Source organism: Macaca nemestrina, chromosome 7 (genome assembly GCF_043159975.1).
Source record: "Macaca nemestrina isolate mMacNem1 chromosome 7, mMacNem.hap1, whole genome shotgun sequence".
Lineage (NCBI taxonomy): Eukaryota > Metazoa > Chordata > Mammalia > Primates > Cercopithecidae > Macaca > Macaca nemestrina.
Window position 1 is genome coordinate 14851608 of NC_092131.1, and position 16428 is coordinate 14868035.

At 53.5% G+C, this 16428-nt stretch overlaps 1 protein-coding gene across 5 annotated transcripts in view; it reads left to right on the top strand.

Annotated features, from left to right (window-relative positions):
• The window catches only part of LOC105467527 (inositol-tetrakisphosphate 1-kinase), a 181514-nt gene that overhangs the window by 123820 nt on the left and 41266 nt on the right, over positions 1-16428 (top strand). For 3 of the 5 annotated variants that reach the window (XM_011717174.3, XM_071099689.1, XM_071099686.1), the window contains one exon: positions 3121-3238. In XM_011717174.3, the coding sequence (XP_011715476.1) occupies positions 3121-3238 (118 nt within the window). The other 2 variants (XM_071099688.1, XM_071099687.1) reach the window with 2 other exon arrangements.

Below are 16428 nucleotides of genomic sequence, written 5' to 3' on the forward strand. Positions count from 1 at the left end.
ATGCCCGGTCAAAAGCTTGTTGGCGCCTGCTTGTCAGATGTTTTCCCCTTTGGTTTCATGCAGCCTCTTTCCTCATGAGTTTGGCTTAACTTCATGTCTTAATGAATCTGAGTTCTCTCTTTAAAGGTCACTGTCCTAACGCATAAACATGGAATCAGAATCACCCTCATTTATTCAGAACTGAGCGGAGACTGTTCTCGGAACTTTGAGGGGAGGAAGGAGCATGTCTGTGTTCTAAGCAGCCTCAGTTGCCGAGGGAGAAGTGGCTCGTCCCATGCACGTGCTCGACTGTTGGCCCCCTTTTGGAAGGAAGGCAGCAAATGCGTGGGTGGCCCTCCCGTTACCTGGAATGCCTCTAGCTAGTGGTCCGTCCTGTTCTAGAACAGCTCTCCTGTGTAGCCTTCAGGTTTACCTTTACAAGTACACTCTTCATTTACTCAGTCTGTTTACACCCTTAGAACTAGAGGCCATCTTTACAGAGACCCTAAGGGCATCTGCAGTACTCTTCATGTCACAGATGTGGAGACTGAGATGCCGAGAAGCCAAGTGACTTGCCCAACGGTGACTCTGAGAGGTGATGACACCGGGCACCTGGGTTTCTTGACTCCTGGTCACATAGCCTTCCCACTACACCAGGCTTCTTCCTGGTGTGTTTAGGGTAGGGGAGTGAGGACAGCCAACTGCCTTTAGCTCATAACCGAGGACATGAACTTGCTGGCCAGGACTATAGATCTGGTGGGGTGAAGCGGAGAAGGCTTTTGATCATCCAAGTATCTGCTGCACCCCACATAATGCCCAGAGCACTGTCAGTGATGTGAAGTCTCTTGAGTGGATGACCTTTTAATATTGACATTTCTTTTTCTTTCTTTCTTTTTTTTGGAGACAGGGTCTCACTCTGTTGCTCAGGCTGGAGTGCAGTGGCATCATTGTACATTGCTGCAGCCTCAGTCTCCTGGGCCTGAGTGATCCTCCCACCTCAGCCTCCCAAGTACCTGGGACCACGGACTTGTGCCACTGCACCCAGCTATTAATGTTGTGCTATGAATATGATTTCATACATATGTGTGAGTCTCGGCGGGGAGGGCCTCATGAGTGACCTGCTCTCGTGGAAGCATGGACTGCGTTTAAAAGGACAGACTCTGATGATGAAATGGTGCCGAGAGGGGTAGTTGCCCATGGAGAGCCCCCAAGTGAGATGAGGGATCAGGTGCAGGCACTTGGGTGAGGCTGAGACTGTCAGGTGAGAGGCACTGGGCATGGCTGCTTGGCCCCAGGGCAGCTCTACATAAAACCTTCCTTAAGGAGACTCTTCGGCTAGTCCCCATGCTCTGTGTGGGTGGCAGACGTGGGCTCTCCCGCATCAGTGCCTGGTCCACTGTCTACAGGCAGCAGGTTGGTGGCCAAGTGGCTTGCTGACGGCCGGAGGGAGCTGTGACGCTCCTGCCCCGCATCTAGGTCCTCGCACTTGTGTACAGGGAGAGGATGGCTAAGGGGTGAGGACAGTCACAGGCGTGAGGACTGGAACGCGAGGCCTCCCCTAGTTTACGCCAGCTGCCGCTGAAGTCTTTAAACCTTCAGACCGAAAGACAGAAAGGAGCCCAGGGCCAGACACTCTGCCGCGAAATCCAAGGAGAGACCGATTTCAGAGCAAAAGTGGGAATATGAGTCTCTGGTTTTTGTGTTAAAAGTGGCTTTCGGCTTAACAAGTGGTCACTAGGACCAAAATAAGTTCACTGAAGAAAAGTAATTCCAAATGGCGGTTTCCTTCTGTCCATAAGATTCACTAGGACGGCAGCACTGGGGTGCGTTTCCCCGGCTGTGCAGGCCTCACTGACAGGCTGCGGAATGGTGAACGGAGGGCAGGGGCTGGCTGGGCGGAGGAATCACGCTGGTGTGTCCGTTTCCTTGGACTGTCGTAACCAAGTATCACAAACTGGGAGGCCTAACACTACGGGAATCTCCCAGCCCTGGGGGCCAACAGCTGCAGTCAGGGCATCAGCAGTGGCTCCCTCCAGAGGCCCCGAGGGTGAAGCTTCCCTGCCCCTCTCCCGGGTCCTGGTGGGGGTGGGCACCCTCCGCCCTCCTAGGCTTGTAGGTGCGTCACTGCAGTTGTCTGTCTCCACACGGCCTCCTGCCTGTGTCTGTGTTCAGATTTCTCTCCTAAGAAATCCAGCCAGGGGATTGGGGCCCACCCACATGCGGCATGACCTCGTCCTAACTCCATTCCATCCACAGAAACCCTGTTTCCTTATCAATAAGGCCACGTTCACAAGTGCTGAAGGGTTAGGACTTGAGCGTATATTTGGGGGGCACAATTCAACCCGCAGCAGCTGGTTGAGGCCTTCTTTAGGCCAGCTTTTTCCCCGAGACCCCCTCTCGTCACGCCAGCATTCCAGTTTTGTCCTTAGAATCATGGAGGTTGAGAGCAAGGGTGGGCTCCTTTGCTATGTCAGCTCGGGTTGGTCTGGCCCACCAGGGTGGTGTGGGATTCTGCCTGTTATTTTATTGAGTTCTGTTCTGGACAACAGTGTCTTCCCCGCATGTAAGGGTTATTCCCCTAAGAAGATAGTAAGTTCCTTAGAGACTGGTTTTTGTCACAGTTTCTCTTGCATTTCCTTCGTGCCTACCCCAAAGCTAGCAGGTATGGAGGTGCAGTACTTGAGGAGTGCTGGGTGGCCGGTGCCCACCCTGTGGCATGTTTCTCTCCGCCACACCTTCCCACAGACGGTCTGATGACTCCTGGCCTCATCCCACTCCCCCGGCCCTGCCTCAGAGTCCCTATCAGTGTGGGCACGGGGCCGCCACTCCCAGAGGAGCCAGCGCCTGGAGTGGATCTGCTTCCGGGTGAGGTTTTGTCCGGAGTCAGGCGGCCTGCTCTGAGCCTGGTTGAGGTTTCCTCGCTGTCTTCCGCGTGGCGCTCTATTTCTGAGTTTGGCCTGGTCAGGCCTCTCTCTCAGATCTCAGGGTGACTGCTTGCAATGCCCCAGTGCTGGAATGCACCACCTTCCACCAAAGCCAGGGCTGGAGGGTAGGACGGGATGAATGTACAGAGGGCACAAGGGGTGAAATGCTACCTGGCCTTTCCCCCGCTCTAACCAGAGCAGCCTGCTTCCCTTTCAGGAGTACATCGATGCCCACCCTGAGACCATCGTCCTGGACCCGCTGCCTGCCATCAGAACCCTGCTTGACCGCTCCAAGTCCTACGAGCTCATCCGGAAGATTGAGGCCTACATGGAAGGTAGGGACATGTGTGGCACCGCATCCGTGGCAGGCGGCCATCTTTGTGGTCACAAAGTGGCCACGGCCTGAGGTGTGGAGAGAGAGGGGTCTTGTCTTTTTAAGCACTTTGGGGCAGGAAGCATTTGAATTCCATGGGGCAGTCATTCTGGGGAGGTCCTTGCGTTCTCCTGTGACCAGCAGTGAGGAAATGAAGGCCTCAGGGTGCTCTTGCGGAAAGGGGTTCTGAGGGTTTTGTTTTGTTATGTTGAACCCATGGGTGACATTGAAGTGTCCTGGTAACACAGTGGCTGGAGAGCAGGAGTGTGTGCAGACAGCTCAGCGGCAGGCAGGCGAGTGGAGTTATGTAACTGGGCAGAGGACACAAACAGAAACTGAAGGCCTTAAATCAAACACGTGGAGATGTAATGTGGCTGCTGGACCTCATGGGTCCACTCTGTTCTGGAGGGCAGGGGCCTCCCTCTTCGCTGCAGCACCTCCCTTGCCAACTGCAGGCTCCTGTCCCTGAGGACTCACCCCGACCCCTCCCTACCCCTGGGGCAGGCAGAGCCAGAGAACTCAAGGCTGCATTCTCAGGGGGTTTATGTGAGAAAGACTTTGTGGAGAGACTCCTGTTAACAGTAACCTTCTAGTTCACTGCTTGGTCAAAGTGTGCCCTACTGAGAGCTCTTGTTTAAATTTAAGGAAAAGTGCTTGGCCTGGACCCTCAGGCTTTGTGAGGATTTATCCTGGGGTCAAGGAGGCAGCCCCTGCTCCCTGCCCTACAGACCATGATTGAGGCCTAACCTGGCTGCTATGAACGCTGACCTGGATGGTGACTTGGCCTTGGGCATAATTTCCTGTGATGGTGACTGGTGGGACCAGTGGGTACCTTTTGGCTCACAGCTCCAGAGGCAGACCATCTGCATGGGAGTCTGAGACCACCATTTATTGAGTATGTGTTGTGTTCCTGCCTTTGGGTTAGGCCCTCTCCTTGTATTCTCCCTTTTGGTACACTTAGAAGTGGGCATGATAAGCCTTCCCATTTTACAGATGAATCCCAGAGGCTCTGAGAGGTTAGCAGACGTGCCACGTCACACAGCATTCAGGTGGCTGGGCTAGCATCCAGCCAGGTCTCTCTGACTCAGGCTCCCTGGCCCCTACTCCTGAGCTTGATGGCCAGAGGGCCCTGGATCTAGAAGAACCTGAAATGGGTACCACTGAGGACCCTGGCCTGGAGAATGGGTGAGTCCTTGGTTCCCTCTCGAAGGAATGTGCCCTGCAGAAGAGCTGGCTGCTGGATCTGGCTGTCCTGGAAGGGCTCCTGAGGCTTCTTTCCCTGAATGCCTGACACATTGGTGGGTGCAGAGAATGGGGGTTTTGTCCTGGTGCCCCCTGTGGGCAGGCTTTCTTAGCATACGCCAGCAACCTTTATTTGCTGGGCCTGGAGTGATTGGCCTCTGCTGTGCACTTCCCCTCCCTTTGCACTGTCTTCCTGGAGCCATCCAGAATCCCAGATGGGAAGAAAGAGCTGTACATTCCCTTCTGGGGTCACCTTCATCTCAGTCTGCCATAGGTGAAGGTTTGGTCAAATGTTGGGAGAGGGAGTCAGCCTCCTTCCAGAAGGTATGCTTGTTGGACACTGCCTGTGTGAAGAGCAGAAGGCTGTATTAGAACATGAGAAAGCCCAGTGAGTGGAAGAAGGTGGCAGACCAGCAGTCACATCTCATGTCCCGGACACGTCCATTTGAAGAGTGACACGTTTGGATGGGATTCAAGACAGTGCTGCTGAAGGGCCCTTTGGAGCCAAAGGCACAGGCTCTGGAGGGAGGCACCCTGTGTGTGGGTCCCAGTCTGGGCTCTTGTTAGCCACGTGGTCTCAGTCAAATCAATCATTTGAGTTCTGCTGGTGTTCTGGAAGATGTGGGTGATACCTGGTTCAGCCATGGGGTCAGGGGTCAGGATACCCGGGATGATGTCTGCAGCGCACTTAGCATGGGACTGGCCCATTGGGTCACCCGGGAACAGCAACTGCTCCAGCTGCTGCCACCATGATGGCAGGACCCCAGCATCCTAATTGAGTCTTCACATCCTAGATTTTTAGGAGTAGAAGACCAGGGCTTTGGGATCAAGAGTGAGGCTGGGCCCGGGGTATGAGCGTGTATGCTGTGTTCAGGGAGCAGGAACCCAGTGATGATGAGGTGGACCGTAGGAAGTCACACGCTGAGAGGCAGGCCCAGGAGGTACCTCCATTGCCCACTTGCCTGGCTCGGAATTGGGCCTCTCGTGGAGGCAGTTAGGAATCAGGTCGGGAATTTTAAGCAGGGTGTGTCCTAGTTCATTGGGAGATTAGAAAGTTCAGGAGCTGCCTGTAAGGGGGAGAGCTGTGGGTGTTCCAGGAGAGGACCCAGTCCCCAACAGGTCCAGAGAGAGAGCCGTTGACCAAACCCTAACACACGCTTGGTTCTAGATCAGCAGGAAGTGTAGGGTGGGTGGGCCATGAATGTTGCACCCTGGGTTTTCCTTATCATGCACCCCGTGCCTGGGCTCGTATTCTTCCAGGAGGGCGGTCAGAGGCTGGGACTTCCTGGAGCCCTTTCCTGACTCCCAGTGGCTGTCCATTCACCAGCACTGCTGGGTGGGTCCCTGCTGCATGCCCCCACAAGCTGCAGAGGCGGAGAGCCTTCCTGAGAAGCACACCCTGGGCCCCCCTCCTCCACTCCCTGCTGTTCCTGGAGGCACTCAGCCCTTTCAGGCATACTGTAAATGGCCATAATTACCCTTGAAGTTCCCTCAGATAATCACAGCAATCCAGTGACATGCTTTTGTGTTGGGAGAAGGGGCTTGGCGAGACTTCCTCCGGTTGTCACCCTCCCTGGCACTAAGGCTGCTGTCTCTGTTTTCAGAGAATCTGGACAGCTGCAGGGAAAACAGAGCTGGTGGGGGATGGGTGGGCGCTTCAGGACTGCTAGGATCCTCATTGATGAGCAGGGGGAGGGAGATGACCAGAGCCCCTGCTTTGCGGTGGGGTTGGGCAGCTGGGCCATGGCACAAGGGGAGGCTCTCCCAGGAACAGCAGGCAGAGCCCTTGGATAAGGGTCTGTGCTTAGGTGGGCCATCTGTCTCCCTGCAGAGCATCAGCCATGGAGGGCCTCTCCCACCCCAGCTCTGCATCCAGGAGACAGATGAGGCCTGCTGCTGGGAGCTCCCAACCCCGCTGTCTCTGGGCAGCCTTTGTGAGGTCACTGCCTTCTCAGTTCCACATTTCCAGAGCTCATCGTTGTCTCATTCAGAGCCTGGAGGGGAAGCAGGGTCATTTCTCTGCCTCAGCTCTGGCAGCTTCAAACCCACCCACTTAGTATCAGTTAGCATTCAAATTACTTTAACAGCAGACCTAAAATAACAGTGGCTTAAATGTGACAGAACTTCCTTTCTCTCTGATGTAAAAGCCCAGAGTTAGGCCATCCAGCATGGGTGCAGGGGCTGGGACCCTGGCTCCTTCTAGCTCCTTATTCTTCTGTAATCTGCCCATCTGGTCCTGGGTGATGGCTGTATTTCCAGCCCTCATATCCAAGATCTAGACATTAGGATGGAGAGGACGACTAAGAAAAAGGAAGCAAATGAGAAGAAGGCCTAGTTCTCTTTTAAGGAGGGGTTCTGGAAGCTACAGGACCAACACTGGCCAGAATTAGCCACATCCTAAGCTGCAAGGAAGTCGGGAAATTGAGTCCTTGTTCTGAGCAGCCACATGCCCAGCTAGAACTCAGGTTTTATCACCGTGGAAGAAGGGCTAGAATGAGTTTTAGGGGAGCACTAGCAGTCTTCCATGTTGTCACTTTCCAAAACATGGGTCCCTGCCTGAGGACCTACCTTTCCCATGGCTGATTGACCTTGGAATTTCTCCTCTGGCTGGGGCTTTGGCCTCAGTCTGTGACCTCGGCAGCAGTCTCCTCCCTGTAGCAACCAGCATCCTGGCTTGCAGAATGACCCACCCCAGCATGCCAGGGCTCCAACTTTCCCTCATAGATGACTGCTTCTGGGAGGCAGCCATGCCTATACCTACACCCACGTTCCTCCCCACACCCACACCCCCTAGGCAGAGGCACAGGCAGCAGTGAGCTTGGATTCAATCCAAACCAAGCACTTAATTCTTCCTAGAAATTAAGCATTCCCTGGTGCAGGCCTTGGGGAGGGAGGGAGGAGGCTGCAGTGACAAACATTGAATTTGCAGGCTCTTTCTCCCATCAGCAGCCCACTCTGCCACCCAGGGCCAGGGTCCAGAGATGGAAGCCCCGAGGCCAAGGCGTGGGTGTGCCACCCCAGGTTCAGCGATTCTGGGCAAGGCTCCAGCTGGCTCCTGAACTGGCTGAGAAGGCACCATGTGTGAGAAGGCACTTGGGCCGTAATTGCAAGGCGTGGGTTTGTGTCCCTGTCTGCAGGGACAGCAGGTCTCTGACCATTGGGCAACAGGCTGGAGAGGTCCTTGAAAGCCCTGACTGCTTTGGGGTGACGGGAGTCTCTCCTCTTCTCCTTTTCTTAGAAGCTCTCACACATCTGCTCTGGGGGTGACAGATGGCCCGTTTGGGATCCCAGGCCTCCTGGGGACGGGGATGCATACCACAGATTGAATGCTTCTGCCTGTGGTTTTATAAGAATTTAATCAGGGCTCATCTTAGAGGCCATTTGAAAGCTGGATTGAAACTGAGTAATGTAGATACCAAGCAAAGAGAAAGTAACATTCCTTAGAGCCTGGAGAAATAATTCCCCAAAAAGCTTCTGCCTTGGGGGTGGGTGTTTGTGATTGGTGGGGAGTTGCTCCCAGAGGCAGGAACTGACTGTCAACCCTCAGGGAGCTGCAGTGGGGTGGGGGCTTGGAGTCAAGGCCTCAGACCCTGCCCATTGCCCCCGCCCCCTCCCCCCGCATTGTGTGGCCTCTCTGAGCTGTGCGTCTGTCAGCGCTTAGGCAGGTGCTTAGCGTGCCAGGCGCTGGGTTAAATACTTTACAGATAGTAGCTAATTTAATCCACTTAATGACCCTATGAGGAAGGTTCTGTTATCACCTCCAATTTAGAGGTGGGGATACTGAGGGGCTTTGAGCTTAAGTTACATAAGGTCACAGAGCTACTGGGGGTAGATTTGGGATCAGAACCCACACAGTGTGGGTCTGTTCTTAGCCAGTGGTTCTCAAGCCCAGCCCCTCACCCCTGTGTGTACCCCTCCCACGCCCCCAGCTCCCCTGTGGCTGATGAGAGAGGGACCGAGGCGAAGATAGGTAGGGTTGGGGCTGTGTGCCTGCAGGCGAGTTCTGCCCAGGCTCTCCTAGTGCTGGTGGCATGGCCATCGTCCCTGGGGGTGCCCTCTGGGGTCCAAGAAATGACACTTGAGGGCAGCCACACATCATGGCAGGAAAGAAGGACCTTGTCGCTGACGAGGCTTCCAATCTTAGCCCGTCGGGGGACCGGGCCAGTCACTCTCCCCTGAGTTGTTCGCTCATTTGGGAAGTGGGTCGCCAGTGCCTCGGTCGTGCTGAGTGGGCATCTCAGGTGGTGGCCCCACCCCAGATTGGGCACAGCGACCTCTCGGTGTGTACCTGCCCATGCCTCCCCCAGTGTCAACCTGCCCAGACCACGGGGCTGAGGTGAGGGGACGGCATGCCCCATGGAGGGGTCCGGAATGAGGGAGAACAGGGTGCCAGCGAGGTAGGGGCCTCTCGGGGGAGGCGCTTGGCTTGTAGTTCCCTTTCCTGGACTTAGGGGATGTGTGAAAGCACCACTGTTTTTGTTTTCACATAGGCTATTGCCGCCACCCAGGCTGAGACCCGCCCTTTGGGTGCAGGGGAGGCTCTGCAGAGCAGGATCGTGCTTGTGGCTCCCATGCCCCAGGGCAGCTGAGTGCCAGCTGCGGACCAGGCCGGGTAGGTGCCTCGCCGGCACGAGGTGGCAGCTGGGACCGAGGTCAGCCCTGGTCTGAGTCCACATGAGCCTCCTTCCTGGCACGTGCCGTGTGGAGGCCAGTGCCCTCCGCCAGTCCGGGAGTCGTGGGGTGAGGAGGAAATGGTGCCCCAGAGCATGTGGGACCAGGTCTGGCCTGTGAAGGTGGCTCCTCCTGTCCTCGAAGCTGCTCCTTCCCCCAGCTGCAGGGTTCCCCCTTTACAGATGGGGGTGTGGAACCTTCGAGAGGTTGTGGTAACTTAGTTGAGGTTTCAGAGCTGGTGCATCTTCAAGCTGAGCTCCATGTTGATGCCAAAGCTCACCCTGTTCCTTTACAACAAACATCTATTTTACAGCTGATTCTCAGAATCCCTCCCATCTCCCTGCCCTTGGCTGACCCTTCCGTGTGGTCTGCTCCTGTCCTCTGGAGCCAGGGGCCGCCTGTGCAGCCATCCACACGTTCACATTCTAAGACGAGGCTGTGTCAGCCCCCAGGGACCCGGGAATCCTGGAAGCATCAGTCCTGCTGGCCAGGCTCTCAGTTGAGGCAGCAGAGGCCAGGAGATGTTCAGGGCAGGACAGGGCCTCAGGGAGCGTGCCCCCAGGATCACCCTACCCCGTCCCCTTTTCTGCACCCCCACAGCCAAAGCCAGCTCCACATCAGGCCCACAGGCCTACTCGCGGCCCTTTCCGTGCCATCTCTTCCCTGGCCTAGCTGCAGCAGGGTGTTGGGGGGTCCCTGGAGAGTAATGAGAGCCTCCCCACTCTCCCTCTGGCAGCCTCACCCCTTTGTCCCACCAGGGCTGGGGGTTGTGCCTGGAGGACAGTGGCCCTGGAACCTGGATCAGCTTTTTCTGGAGAGGTTGTCAGATCCAGGCCTCCTAAGGGCCCTGGCAGAGATGAAACAGATGCTGGGTTCTCTGCTAAGCTCCTCATTTCCACAGCTGTGGCCCAGGGCAGTGGTCTGGAGGCTCCCAAGAGAGACTCACAGGAGTGAACTGAGCTCTCATGGAGGCTGGCTGGCACCCTGCAGGAGAGAACTGAGCTCTCATGGAGGCTGGCTGGCACCCTGCAGGAGAGAGGCACCTTCATCTAGGGAAGAATGTTCCTGTCTGTTCACTCAGAGCTTAACCTTGCTGGGCCTTTAAGACCACGGCAGGGACCCATTCTCCAGCAAAACAAGAAGGCCCCTCCACCCGCAGAACCAACCCCTCCAGCGCCATCCAGCTCAGTGGCTTCTGTCCGAGATACCCCCATTGGTCCAGGTGGGCCTGCCCCAGGCCTTCCTGCAGAGCTTTCTGAAAACGCCTGTCTCCTCTCGACCCACAGGCACCCCTCCTCTAGGAGGTACTCACCCAGTGACATCACCTGGCTTTGAGCACTCTACTAGGGCACTGCCGCTGATCCTAGGCCAGTTGGTGAACAGACTGTCTTTGGGACTCTGGCTCTCACCCCAAATTCCTTTCCCCTGGCTGTGTTGACTCCCTCCCTCCAGACTCCGCTCCCAGGAACCTTCTTCCCCCTCCTCACACTGAGTCTCCTGGCTCCTCTGGAATATAAGCAGGGCACATGGGTACTCAAAACCTCCTTGTTGGTCAGATTGATCAGAAAGTATCCAATAGCAGCCATTTACACTTTAGTGTGAATTTATGGCTCACTTAGTGTTTTTCCAGCTGAAAGAGATCTTGAGTTCTCGAAACCCTACAAAAATTGCCCTTCTCCACATCCTCAACAATGAGAATAGAAGCCCCGAGTGGTTGCATGGTTGACTCAGGACCACTTGGCACCTTTCCGACTCTCAGTCCAGTGCTCTCTCCATGGGACCCACATCTCTGCAGGGGTCTTTTCAGAAGCAGTGCCATAGTGAATCTAAAGTCAGACTGCCTGGGTTCAGAGCCTCTCCTGAACACCCAGCTGTGTGCATTTAGGCAAGTTATTTAACTGCATTGAGCCCCAGCTTTCCTGTCTGTAAAATGGGGAGGGAGTTAATGTTGGGGCACCTTCCTCACAGGTTGTTGTAAGGATCCCTCAATCGGTGGGAGCTCTCCGGGCGGACAGTGCATTGTGAGTTTCAGACCACACCCTGTGTGCTGTGACCCTGTGAGTCCTGTGTTTCTGAACTTGCATTTAGTGCTAAAGGCAGCAGCCCCTGGCGCCCTGATGGTAGGCCTGCAGTGACCCCCATGAGACCAGACCCTGCCAGGCATTTGCTCCCCTCTGTCCATTATGCCCAAACGCCCAGCCCCATGTTTGCAAATCTGTAGCCTAGGTTCATTTCCCCAGACAAGAATGTCTTCAGGGTGACCCATCATGTAACACAAGTGGGCTTTTAAAAATCTCTTTATTGGCTACTAGATGATGTATTCTAGATTTATTGTAATAAAGTTCACATTGCACAGGTATGTTTAGTGTAATTTTTAAGAAATTTTGACAGAGTTGCAAAGATAGTACACAAAGTTCCCATATACCCTTTGCACAGCTTCCTCCAGTGTTAACATCCTGTCTGACCATGATTATCTAAACCAGGAAGACCACATTGATAACTATTCAGTAATTGAAAGGCCTAAATGAATTCCAGTTTCCCCAGTTGTCCCACTAATACCCATCTTCTGGTCCAGGATCCAATCTTGCTGTTGCTCTCTGTGGTCTCCTGCTGTCTGGGATGGAGCCTCAGGTTTTGACCTTGACACTTTGGAAGAACCTCGACTGTTTATTTTGTGGAGTGTCCCTCAATTCGGGTTTATCTGGTGTTTTCGTGACTAGGTCAAGGTCATACATTTTCAGCAGGAACACCACCCAGCAGTGCCAGTCCCTCCCTAGCGTGTCATATCAGGAGGCACATGAGGACAACGATGTCTTCTGTCTGCTCAGCAGCAGTTATTTGGTTAAAGTCCACCAGGCTTCTCCACTCTACATTTCTATTTTTTCCTTTGTAGTTGGCAAGAACCTTCTAAGAGGATTCTTTGCAGACTCTCTCTCATACCTTTGCCCTTCTCTTGTAGCATCCATGGATGGGTCTTGCCATTGTTACTGTGGTATTTACCGAACAGTCATCATACAGAATTGTAAGAACTGTGTCCCAACCACCCCAGTTGCCCTGGAAAGTGACAAGATCCCCTTGCAGCTTTGCAGACATCCACAGGGCACCAGGTGGCACCTTGTGGAGTGTCAGCATAATCTCATGTGTGAACAAAGGGAAAGGCAAAATAAGGAAAAGAGAAAAGTGTCAGATATGTTGGAGAATCAGGATTACATGTTTCTTTGCTGCAGGACTTCTCAGAGCCTTAGTAATGTGTTAATATGAATCTTTAGTCCAGGGGCAGTGTATTGAATTTCATCACTGATTGTAAGATGCACTGATACTTTATATTCTATAAAAAAGAAAAAATCCTAAGGAAGTTGTGAAATATCGATTATGAGACACATCTCAATTTCAGAGATGGAAAATATGGAAAACATGCCATAGAATCAGTGAAGTTCTGCAGAATTTAGCCTTTTCCATCCAATCAATTGTAGAGTCCCCTCCTGTCTTTGGCGCTTCTCTTAAGAGACTGTTGCACTCAACACACTCAGGAATTCCCTGACTGGGTGCCTCCTCGCCGCCCTTGCTTCTGGCGCTGCACAGGTCTGTTCTTGAGCTCCCTGTATTAGTGTGTGGGCCCTAATTGCTGGTGCTTCTTGAATCTGTTTAACTCCAGCCTCACTTCCCTGAGGCAGCCGCTGTTCATAGTTTACAACTTATCCTTCTAGACCCTTCTTATTCATACATGTAGAGGTATATGTGCACTTTTAATTTTATTTTTTCATTACAGTAGGCTCTGGTGCAATGTGTGCATTTTAGAAACAGGGTCATTTTACCCACATCCTGATACAGCTCTTTGTCCTCCCTGAGCATGTGTCTTGCTTGGCTTCTTTCCATGTCAGCCCACGAAGATGAGGGGGATCAGGTCTGCCCCTTTTGCTGGCAGCATAATATTTCCACACATGAATGAATGAATCCTAATTTATATTGGACCCATAAGGTCATTCCAGTCTTGTTTGGATTTTTGTTTTTAAAACGAACTGGGCTGCAGTAAACAGCTCCCTGCATATTTCTGTATAATTAATCCCTAGAAGTGGGATTTCTCAGCCAAAGATTATAAACATTCCTCACTTTGGCAGATCTCACTGGATTGCCCTTCAAAAAGTTTGAGCAAATTTCACTCCTGATGGCGCCAGTCTGCCTGGGGAAACCGTACCCAGCTCGTCTGATGTGTGTTTGTCATTATTGGCACAATTGAGTGTCCCATCTTGGATTCACTGGCTCCATTTGCATGTCTTCTATGAACGAATCTTTGCCTGTTGTTTGCCCATTTTTTTCAGTTGAGTTGTTGGTCTTGTTGATTACTTAGAGCCCTTTTTGTATGAAGAAAATTGTCCCATTGTTAAAAATTATGGATGGGGTTATCAATGTAAGCATCATCTTTGCTCTGGGGCCAAGCTAAGATGCTTTGCTTTTAGAATAGGTACTACCAGAAAGAGCCCTCCAAACATTTTTAAAATGTCTTGAAAGTAAAAAGGCTGCCATGTTTTGGGAGCGGGAGCTGGAGCTGAGCGGGGACAGTGAGCGTCTGCCTGGGCCCGGAAGGGGCTGTAAATCAGTGGGAGCAGCTGCCACAGAGTCTACCCACGTTTCCAGCTACCGCCGCCAGACTCAGACATCGGGCGCTGAAATGTCTGTCTCTGTCTGGGCCAGTGTCTGGCTCCTCTTTTCCTGGGCTTTGGACATTCTGGTTGCAAACAGCTCTCTGGTCACATAAGATGAAATGAGTCACTAGCTGAGTCAGGTGGTTTTGAGGAAACCTGCTCTTCCCCTGCCTGTGGCTTGCTGTATTGGGCTGTAACGTTGCACCTGTGGCATTTGTTGTCTTATCTTCCTGTCCTCCAGTGTTTTCTGTCCACAGCTCGCCTGTCACCAGGTAGCTAAGTGAGGATCTAGCTGCTAGCAGGGAGGTTGCAGCTGTGGCAAGGCCATAGGGTCTCTTAGATGCCTTCAGAGAGCAGGGTAGGGGACTGTAGCCACTGGCGAATTGCCCCCTCCTTCCCCCCAGTTACTCCAAATATCACAATTGTGTTTCCCCCTTGAAAGCTGATAGTAGCTGGATGTGTTACTTTCCCATTGCTGCATGACAGATGACAACAGACTGAGTGACTTATGACAGTACCTGTTTATTATCTCACAGGTGGGTGGGTCAGAAGCCCACATGGTGTGGTCGAGCTCTTGGCCCAGGGTGTCACAGGCTGAAATCAAGGTGTCTGCAGGGGCAGGTGCTCTTCTGGAGGCCCTGAGGAATCTACCTCCAAGCTAACTCTTGTTGGCAGAATCCAGTTCCTGGTGGCTGTAGGACTGAGGTTCCCACCCTTGCTGGCCAGCAGCTCCTACATGTCCTGCGTTTCTTCTCACGATACCCCTCTACTTGCAAGGCGGCCACAGCTGGCCAGTCTCTTTGTGCTTTGAATCTCCAGCTTCCTCTTCAGAGAGGCAGCTCTGTGATGCCTTAAGAGTCACCCAGACCATCTCCCTGTTCTGAGGGCAGCAATGCAGCGTACCCGAGTCCCAGAGGAGAACCCATCCATCATGCATGCAGTCCTGGCGATCATGCAGGGTGTCGCCCACCCACAGGGGGTCTTGGGGTCACCTTAGAGTCTGCCTGCCACACTGAGTAAATACGATGGTTTTTCCTTGCATACTTCTAAGTTCAATGGAATCTGATTGCTATCATTGCATCTCTCCAGGCCCTGTCACTTGTGCTGGGTGTCTTGGGGCATGTCGCCCCTGCCCACTCCCTCTCCTGGGTGGCGTCTCTTGCCATACTGCCCCTGCACTCCACACTGCAGCCAAGCTGAACCCCAGGGGCACCCCTCTTCACCCTTGGCCTTTGTCCATGGTGTTCTGCCTGTCTGGAATATTCTTGGTCCCCACGACTAATTCCAACTTTGGGGTTTGGTTCAGGCCGCCTCCTCCCAGAAGCCCTCTGTGCCACATACTCCCTTCCCTGCGTGGGTCTGAGTGCCTTCCTCCCTACCCACAGACCCTTTGCTGCCCTCATCACACATTCTTTCCACTGTTTCATCATTGTCTGCTGCCCACTCTCTTCCCCACCTGACCATGACAGCCTTGAGGACAGGGGCGAGTGTGTATTTGGGGACCATGAATCACCAGATCAGGGCCTGGAACATAGTACCTGCTCAATAAGTGTGCAAAGGAGGGAAGAACTTTTTCAAGAATCAGATATGTAAGAAACAGATGCACTGGGGGAGGCTCTGAGCAGAAATCCCACTCCCATGAGAGACAGGCCTGGGGCACGTGGGGTCATGGGCTCAGGGCCACAGGAAGGGGTGGTCCTTGTTGTCTGTGGGGCTCTTGCAGAGGTAGTATTTAGAGCAGCTCTGAAATAATGGACTCGATTAGAGGAAGGCAGGAACCATTTCAGGGAGAGAGCAGGATGTTCAGGAGAAATGGGGGCTATTGGTGCTGCAGGAGAGAGCCCCACACCAAGGCCCAGAGGGCCTCCAGGGCCAGTTTCTGCTTAGCCTGTGGGGGGAGATAGGGAGGCCACTGGGAGGCTGCTGTGGCTTCAGGAAAAGATGCTGAGGGTGTGGTGAGGGTGGCGACTCTGGTCAGGAAGAGATGGGGTGGAGGCCAGAAATTGAGGGGGAACATTGGCAGGCATCAGGGCAGGCATTATTGTTTGGGATGAGTTAAGGAGAAGGAAACACAGGACAAGCCATAACCACAATCTGTGGTGCCAGCTTCACAGGGCAGGACAGTGCTGGGGGGCTCCAAGGGTGGGCCAGGTGTCTCCACGGCGGCCAAGAAAAACTACAAGAGAGGTCAGGTGCGGTGGCTCATGCCTATAATCCCAGCATTTTGGGAGGCGGGTGGATCACCTGAGGTCAAGAGTTCAAGGCCAGCCTGACCAATATGGTGAAACCCTATCTCTACTAAAAATACAAAAATTAGCTGGGCATGGTGGCGCATGCCTGTAGTCCCAGCTACTCGGGAGGCTGAGGCAGGAGAATTGCTTGAACCTGGGAGGTGGAGGTTGCAGTGAACCAAGATCACGCCACTGCACTCTAGCCTGGGCAACAGAGTGAGACTTCATCTCAAAGAAAAAAAAAACCTGTGAGAGAGGGACCCCTTGTAGGCCCCCAACAGTAATAAGTCCCCAGTCTGGGCCAAATCTGAGGGATTCAGTGATAAAGATTCTATTTCAACAGGCAGAGATGAGAAGGGAGGGCA